Consider the following 9,254-nt stretch of genomic DNA (forward strand, 5'->3'; position numbering starts at 1 on the left):
ATAATCTCCAATAATTGAATATGTTTCCAGGGTAGAAAGAATGCAGGCCAACATCCTCCTGTCTCTTGGTCTCATGTAAACTGCCATCAAATATTCTACTGTTAATTACCAAAGATTATTTCATCCAGTTATCTGTGCTTCTCTATTAGCATAAAGCAATAGAAAATGCTACGACCTCATTTCAACAGTCTCATTTCTTCTCTAAGGGTTAACACTAAGGGAAGTTCTAAGTATATTATTTTCTTAACACTTTATTCTCACACCCAAATGAGCTTATTGAATTTAAAACCAATTTATAAAGACAGGTAAAGGACATTTTTAGGCTCTCAAATGATGGTGGAATATCTCCTTTAATTGTCCCTTAAGAAACCTGTTCATCTATTCGTAACGTAAATTACATTATTTCATATCACAAAAATTTCTTGGATAATCAGATAAGTTTGCAAATAGGACATGACCACTCCTGAAAGTTTTCTTAGCATAATGACATTCATCCATTCTGATATAAAGCTAAGAATATGAGATTTCTTCTATACTTAAAAACCTTCAGTGAGAAAAAAAGTTTGCACTAGGTACCCATATTCTTGAAAATAGTCTTAACTCCAGAATATTAAAAAAGGCCTAGTTTTACAATGTCATTGTAACATTCCTCATGCTCTCACACCAGTTTACATGCCACCACTGAATATAATTATCTCCATTACTTTCCATATGTCCTCCCTCACTCACTTAGCATATTCTTTTCTGTTCATCCTCCAAATTCTCTGTAAGCATTATCACCTTTATAAAGATTACCCTCATCTATCTCTCTACATGATTAAATCATTTTAATCATGTAGATAGATAGATGATAGATAGATGATAGATGATAGAGATATAGAGATATATAGATATATAGGTATATGTAGATATATATGTACATATACATATATATCATATTACTTATGACAGTATTTCATAATTGTTAGTTCAATTGTTGTTCCAATTCAAAGACTGTAAATTAATGAGGGGCACCGATATAATACCAATGTCTAGTACATAGCTTAAACGATAGCAAATTACTTTTGAAAACGAATATGTGATTGCTATCCACATTCTACTTACCTAATCAATATATTTAAAAAGAGTATGAAGAACTAGAACACTAGAATAATATTTATGTGGTTTAGAGAAGTACCATATAGGTTAGAATTAAAACCCAGAACCAAAACATATCAAATCTAGTTAGACTTAAAACTAGCTAGACACAAAATATATAGTCTTTATATACAACTTAGCATTCCTGGACACATTCCCTTAACTGGTCATGCACTCCCGAGGTGTCAACTCTGGGCCTAGCATAATATAGTCTTAGGACTTTCAAGAACTATTCAATCTTTCTAGAGTGGAGGGGGCAACTAATGTGCTCAATGATTCAAAGTTAAATTATATTCCATTCTTAAAATAGCTGTGTCCATTTGATGCCAAATAATAAATCTGAAATATGAAGACAAACAAACAACCAGGCAGTGTTCTACTTAATTACAACTACACCAGTATCTTCTCTCCATTTTTATTTAGTTTTTGTCGGGCGGGGGGGGAGGGAGGCTTTATTTTTTATTCACTTCATGAATAAATACATTCTATCTCTATTCAGTTTTACTCCATATTTTTTGATATGCCACTGTCTGGGCCACATTGTCCCAGTCTTTCTTAGATTTTGAAAGTGTGTTTCTTGTTTCGATGTTTACTTTCTGAGAAACCACCCCTGAATGCAGGCTGAGTGGCTTTAATTTTGTTTGAGAAAAGGGAAAGAAGAAAACAGTCTCACCAAATCCAAGCTTTTAGAGTTGCAGGTAAGCATTGCTCTTGTTGGTAGTTCTGAATTATAAAAAAGAAACAAAACTGTCTCCACAACAATGAGTGAAAAACAAAATCATAAATACCCCTCTACATTTTCATCCCCAATTTTATAGGCTTGGTTACTATTACTGGTAATACTTCTCATATTGATTGTTATGGCACTATTTTAGCTGCATCTGAAACATCACATGAACACTGAATAACATAACTAGTTATATATAATAGAACTATACACACACACACACACACACACACACACACACACACACACACACACACACACACATATATATATGTAATATAACTATGCCATAGTTGTTATTATACTATTCCTACAAATGCCATGAATTGAGGTCAAATGGGGAATGGGACAACAGCAAGAATAAGTCGTCGATAAAACTGCATTAAAATCAGAATTCAGCCTCAGCTTCCAGCCTCAGCAAGAGACTTGGGACCCTTGGGAGAGAATTAGCGTTTTCCCCTTCCCCCATTCTGGTATCTAGAAATTCTATTTCATTCTATGCATGAGAGAGCCATAGATATAAGTCTAGTTCCCCATCCCTCCTGCTTTCAGGATCTTGGATTCCTCTAAGATCACATTTTTAGAATGCAGTGCAGCTAACTCAGTGAGTGGTAGGATTCTACACAGTAGTAAGTCAAGCAATTCCTCTTCAGAGAGTGAACAGAGTTTCCTGGAGTCTAAGGAGAAATTAACCTTGTGGGAAAGTCAATTGAAAAAAAGAGTTTCTAAAATCAATGCTATTAAAATTTCTCACCCTCCAAAATCTAACATCATCATCATCATCATCATCATCATCATCATCAAAAGATGTTCACAAAAACTGAAATGCAAAAATGTCACCAACTTTTCCCTTCTTTCTGCCTTAGAAGAAAATGTTCGAAATATTTAAATTCTGTCACTTTAATTGGGCAAACACACTCGCTGGTCCTTTAAAATGGCAATTCAATTATTCTCTTGTGTTTACTTGAGCCAAAAAGAAAATCTCATGTTGCCAAATGCATTGAGGTATACCTATAAATGATAACAGTAGGAAAAGAAAACATTTATAAGAAAGAAAAATAACAGCAGAGTAATTTTTCTGGTTCCCTTTCATATAAGGGCAAAATAAAGCCTTTTAAAATAACTATGAAGATAAGTTGTAAGCCTTTAATGCAACTGTGGCTATGCTATTTTTTCTAATGCATCAACAGTTTCACTCACTGTATTTAACTATGTATAAGAGTACATGGTTGTGGTATATATCGATGCATTTATATCTCATCCTCACATCTAACCAGCCCCCAATCCCTTGAGAACTGGGTTACCAGGCTTAGGGCTTTCTATGTATTTTCTGTTTCCATGTGAAACCAAGCATTAATCTAGAAGTGTATCTTGGCCTAAGATTTTTTTCTTCTTCTTCAGATGCTTGAAACAGATTGCACCAGGGCTTAATAGGCTGTTAAATCTGCATTAAACATCCCTCTTCTATTTAACCCCCTCATCCGCATGTGACTCCCAACTCTTGAATACCATTCATGCACTTTCTTCCTTATTACAATCTCCATGTCTAATATATTTTCATTAAGAAAGCTGGAAAGATTAATGTTGAAAGAGCTTTAGAAACAGGTGACCCATAAGTAAAGTTATTTTTACTAAAGAAACTTTAGGAAGATAAAAATGTCAGAAGATAAAAAGTTGAAGATGAAAATAAGTAGCTTATAAATTCTTAATTATATGTTGACCTCTGAAGATCCTAGAACCATAGACAACAGTTAAAAGGAAGAAGGAGAAGGAATAAAAAGATCACCAAGATTTGAAAGAATAAGCTGGAGCTTTTTATCTAAATTCTGTTCCTCCGAATTCAGAAGAGTAAGCATAGTCATCATGTTCTGTCCTGGAACAGAAAGTATGTAAGTTGTCACTTTCCAAAACTGACATTAGAAAAGAAAGAAAATTTAACTGTGGTTTAAAAAATAACTTAAGCCCTGTAAATGCAGAACTGTAACTTCAACTTTGAAGCAAATGCTAAGCAGTCTGGAAAGATTATCCCTCTGTGAGTCATAAGGTACATCATCAAGGCTATGGCCATGGATGCTCCTGGAAAAAGGAGAGGCCATGTCAAAAAAGGCATCTGCATTTGAACAACTTTACTGAATAAAAAGGATGTATTTCCATAGCAACAAAGCTCACACCTTGCCTCCCTAACCAAATTCCACAGGTGAGAATTTTATGTGCACGTCCAAGGAAATATTCCTACCTTGACCATTTCTGCAGAGGACACTGCTGTGTTCTCCAAAGTGACCAGCAGGTTATACCTTCTTTTAGAGTAGAACACTACTGTCTACTCTTGGCTTTTCAATAAATGGAGTTAAATAAATCTGGGCCATTTTTTTTCAGTCTTTATATGTATCATTGTCCCAAATTCTGAAACAAATGGACTAGTGTTGAGGTTGTACCTGTCCAATGGACAGCCTACCATAGGGGTTATTATTTCTTCTCCTCTTCCTTCTTTCCATATACTTTTACATTGTAAACTTTGGCAATAAATTGGCATTGACCTTGACATTTGAAAGTAATACATCTGTAGAAATTCCCACATTCACAAATTCATCAAAAAAAAAAAAAAAGAAAAAAAGAAAACCATTCTTGGAAAACAAAACAAAACAATAATGCTCCTCATTTATTACTGACTCACTCCAGCTCCTCAGAGTGTAATATCCATTTGTACTACAAATCTTAGGTTTATTTTCTCATGTAATTTTCACAATGATCTTTTTGGGCTGATGTTTTTTATTATCACCACAGTTTTTAACTATTCCAAATTACTGCGAGAAGCAGAATTTAGGGGTGGTTTGCAAACGGTCAACAAAACATTAAATCTGTGAATGCAGAAGGTCCACTATATCCAGAAGAATAAGAAGAAATGGTATTGGAGTAGATTTCTCTTTCACTCAATAACACCATCTGTTGCTGGTGCTTGCAGCCTACCTTCCTTAGCCCTCTGTGCAGTGGATGCTGGTGTGCTCTGGGCACAGTACACCTCTCGGGTCTGGATCCCACCTCCACAAATGGGTCCCGTCACATGCCAGTGGAGGTCCTGCTGCTCGAGGAGGAGAGAGACTTGGCATTCTTTCCATTCAGAGGTCTTCCAGGAATACCTGTTTGGTTTAATTTATTTAAAAGAAGAAGAAGAAATCAGGAAAATATAAAATTCTAAAGAAAACAAGTGATGACACCAAGTGTGCATAAAAATCACTCTCTCTAAGGCCAAATCTTTGCCTATGGATTAAAAAAAAAAAATCTACTAGCTTTGCATACTAAATCTCTTTCATGTCCTAGAGAAAAAATCACAGCAGCCTAACATGTTAATAGCGCAGGATAAGAGAAGTGAAGGAAGAAAATATGACTAAACGGTGGAACTGTTTCAACCTTGAAACTAAGAGAATAAAGAAAGAGGAAAGAGTTGGAAACCAAATGAGCCTAATTTGCAGCAGCTGAACTTGTCATGGAATTTCATTTCATAAACTTCTAAGTGACTTTGTGTGAAATTTGGCCTTTCTTTTTTAATTAATAGGAGGATGCTGTTTGAATGTGTGAAGTTGAGAATATATTAATTTTACTGGACTGAGATGAACTCCAATTTTTAAACCCTCTTGATAGAGCAAAGTATTTCTACCTGTTTGACCCTATTGGGATAAAGACATCCATATTAAAAATTAGTTAACAAAGTGCCCTTATATTTAATTGATGAATGCTTTTTCACACATACAAACATGATGTTATTTAAACTGACTTAAGAATATGTCCTCCTGGTTTATAACAAGTTAAGATACATACTAATAGGCAAACACATACACACACATGCACACATATAAATACAGAGTAAAAAACACAATGGAGTTTATACACAACTTGTAGAAAATAAAACATAACAATACTATCTTCAAACCTGGAGAGTTATTTCAGATAGAATTTCCTTTATGGATTATTACAGCATTCTTCCAGCCCATAGTATTAATATAACCCTACAGCATTCACATAAATACCAACAGACTCATTAACTTTGGGAACAATAAACAAAACCTAAGAACATTCTCATATCTGCTATACCATTTCAGATTTCGGGAAAAGAATTCTAGGCTTTGTGATTGTTTCAAAGAAACCAAAACAACATTAAAAATACGCATGTGTCACCAAGACTCTGGCTTCATAGAAACTAGAATAAAATTGAAATAAAGTAACAGGTGTCAAAATCAGGAGTCAAATGTCTAAGAAACCTAAGAGTCATCAAATCCCCCACAATAAATGTCATCATTCTAAAAGGCTTGAAAGCTGAGAAATCTTAGTCTTGTGAAAAGCCCGTTGTAGAAAAAGGATTTGGACAATCCTTTGAGATTTGTTATAACCCAATTGTTCTCCCTCTGCCTCACTACTTCACTTTCATGTGGTTTTCCAAGGCTTGAAAATGAGAGGGCCGGGCAAGACTTTGTAGTGCAGAGTTCGAGTCCTGCTTATGCCAGGTGAATACAGACAATAACACATTCCTAATTCCAGGACATGAGAGACTGAGAAGTCCAGTTCTTCCCAGAAGTAGTGCTTCTCCAGAGGTGAAGCTCCTTAGCCTTTTCTCCTCACTCAGAAAGCACTGTCACTCTATTCTCTACAGTCACTCAAACACAAGGCTCGCTCCTCATATCTCTGGATCTTAGGGCACAGGTGGCTCTGTATTCCAGGGCAAGACACAATGAAGCAGAGGTGTGTTGGGGTGGATGGTTACCAGGTTCTCATTTTAAACCCTCTGCCTCCTAAGGTTCCCTAAAAGAAGTGCTCTCTGGTTATTAGGGAGGGGATGAGACACAGCAGCTGACTCCGAGGCTCCTATGACATACTGAATCAGATAGGCAAAATGTGGGTAGTGTGGTGTAAAGTAATAAGTACGCTTTAGAGTCAAAATGATCCAAGCCTTACCACTTGCTAGACATATGACTTTGATCCAGGTTTGTTTTCTCATCTGTAAAATGGGGATAATAATACAAATGTTGAACCTGGCATATAATAAATACTAATTCTCTTTCTTCTTATGTCCTTCTATTTGTGTCTTTCATCTCTTGCTGCCACAGAAAACACACACACATATACATACACCATTCACATTTTAAAGGATTTTACTGATTTTATTAAAAGTCAGTAATATTAGATCAATATTGATCAAAAGTCAGTAATATTAGATCAATATTAGATCAAATTCTGGTTGCTGGAAGTTATACAATGCCATCCCTCGATCTCTAATATTGAGATCTCTAATATTGAGATCGAGGGATGGCATTGTATAACTTCCAGCAACCAAAATTTGGCAAAGAGCATAAAAGAAACAAAGTTGAGAATTGTTTGCTTGTTTAAAAGGAGTAGCCCATGCTATATGAATTGCTTTTTCAATTAATTTATCATGACCCTATAAGAATTCACAATGGAAGAATTTGGGAAGTCATGGAGAAAAATGAAAAGGAAAGTTCAGTGAATATGGTTTTATATAAGGTAACAAAAACCCTGTTGGTAAGCTCATTAACCAAAGATACGAATTCCATTTACTGGCAAACAACAAATTCTCTAAAGAAATATAAGACATTTATCACTATCGCTATTGTTAACCATCTCACAGAAAATGCCAGCCCAGCAAGTAGCAGAGGAAGAAGCACACCAGTAAAAGACTTCTATATTCTTTTTTAAAATGAGGGTCTTTTCATAGTCTTTTCTCATCCTTTTATCTTTATTTTTTTCAAAAGAGCTATCTATGTTTAGTTGCAAATCACCCGGCAGCCATGAAAACTGATGATCTTGAACTCTACCAACCTGGGATAGTGTCCCTAGGATCTGACAGAATAAGAAATCAAAGGCGTTCGCTCAGTTAAACGTTACTCACTTTCTCCTTTAGAGGTTGTTACCATAATAGTCTTCCGGCCTCTGAACAACTTGGCTTTCTGACTGCCTGGGATATTCTCTTTAATGGCTAACTCCCTGTCAAAGACCAGGCCTTTTCCACCCTCTCTCTCCCAACTCGGATGCCTTTTAACACATCCTCATTTTGTCTCTGTGCTTAAAAGGGAAATATGGGGATTCTCAAAGGCCAGTCCTAACTCCTGTGAGGGAGCAGCACTTTGAAATCGTGTGGAAATGCCTCAAGTAGGGCAGACGGCCATGGAGTGAAAGAAATGAGCCAATCCTCAAAGCCCCTTACCATTTGTTTTTTGTCAAAGGGTCCAGCTGAACAGGAAAGAGGCATTCATTTACTTGGGCTACTAGGGTATCATGACATATCCCTCAAGTAATAATAACCTATATTTTCTGCAGGCTTATTCTGTTCCAGGCGGTACACTAACAAATTTAGGTGTATTACTTCATTTAATCCTCTTATCAACCCTATGAGGAAAATATTATCTCTCTTTTATAAATAGAAGAATTGGCCTAAAGAATAAGCAATTCATCCAAGGTTGCATAATTAAGTAGAAGAGGAGGTTTCAAAGTGAGGTTTATCTGATTCTAAAGCACAGCTACTTAATGACATGATACTCTGGTAGAATAAAACAGTGAATGGCAAACCAATGAAATTTGATCAGAGGATATAGAAAGTAATTTCAGTAGATAAAATACCTAGTCATTACAAGGACAAGCAAATGGTGGTCTTGGTCACTAAAATCCTGTTAGTGACAAAACTGAACAACAATATTTTATGCTGCCAAAATACTTTTTCTTTCAGTCTCAAACACATATACAGTTTGAGACTATTTTATAGCCAATCATTCTATAATTAGAGCACTGTGGTCACATAGGGTCAAATTTTAGCACTTTCAGGTGTAATTGCAAGTTAATAAGAGAAAAAAAATATAAGCCAGATAAAAGAATATCTAATTGTAAAAACTAAAATTGCCACTAAAAGTTACAGTAGACAACTTTTTGAAGAAAAATGCCTTTTCAAGTCCTTAAAATCAAATTCCCTACATTTTTTTCCTGGTGATTCTTAATCTTAGTTAAACTTATCATCATCCATTCACATAAAAACAACTCCAGTGCCCCCACTATTAGTGAGAGAGCAAGCTATTAGCCACTCTGGAACCCAAAATGTCTGAAAAGTGAAGTGCTAGTAACTCAAACACCGAATGCACAGGGAAAACAATTTGTACAGGGACATTTTAGTTAACATAAGGATATATATATGAGAGACTGAAGACAGGAAGGAGTTGAAAAGCAGGACTCCCTAGAGAAAAAAATAGGCCTGCCCAAATAGTAAATGAATCAGTTACTCAGCCATGTGTTTATTTATTCTTTCTTTCAATAAGTAATTTCTGAGCTCTACCTATGTGCCAGGCACAATTTCAGACAATAGAAATGAATAGCAGTGAGTAAGACATAGTCC

At 35.6% G+C, this 9,254-nt stretch overlaps 1 protein-coding gene across 2 annotated transcripts in view; it reads right to left on the minus strand.

Moving 5' to 3' along the window:
* Window positions 1-9,254, minus strand: part of THSD7B (thrombospondin type 1 domain containing 7B) — a 793,340-nt gene that overhangs the window by 478,938 nt on the left and 305,148 nt on the right. For both annotated transcript variants that reach the window (XM_023527487.1, XM_023527488.1), the window contains one exon: window positions 4,832-5,001. In XM_023527487.1, coding sequence (XP_023383255.1) covers window positions 4,832-5,001 — 170 coding nt within the window. The remainder of the gene's footprint in view (window positions 1-4,831; window positions 5,002-9,254) is intronic.

This window comes from Pteropus vampyrus, unplaced genomic scaffold, assembly GCF_000151845.1.
Source record: "Pteropus vampyrus isolate Shadow unplaced genomic scaffold, Pvam_2.0 Scaffold17, whole genome shotgun sequence".
Lineage (NCBI taxonomy): Eukaryota > Metazoa > Chordata > Mammalia > Chiroptera > Pteropodidae > Pteropus > Pteropus vampyrus.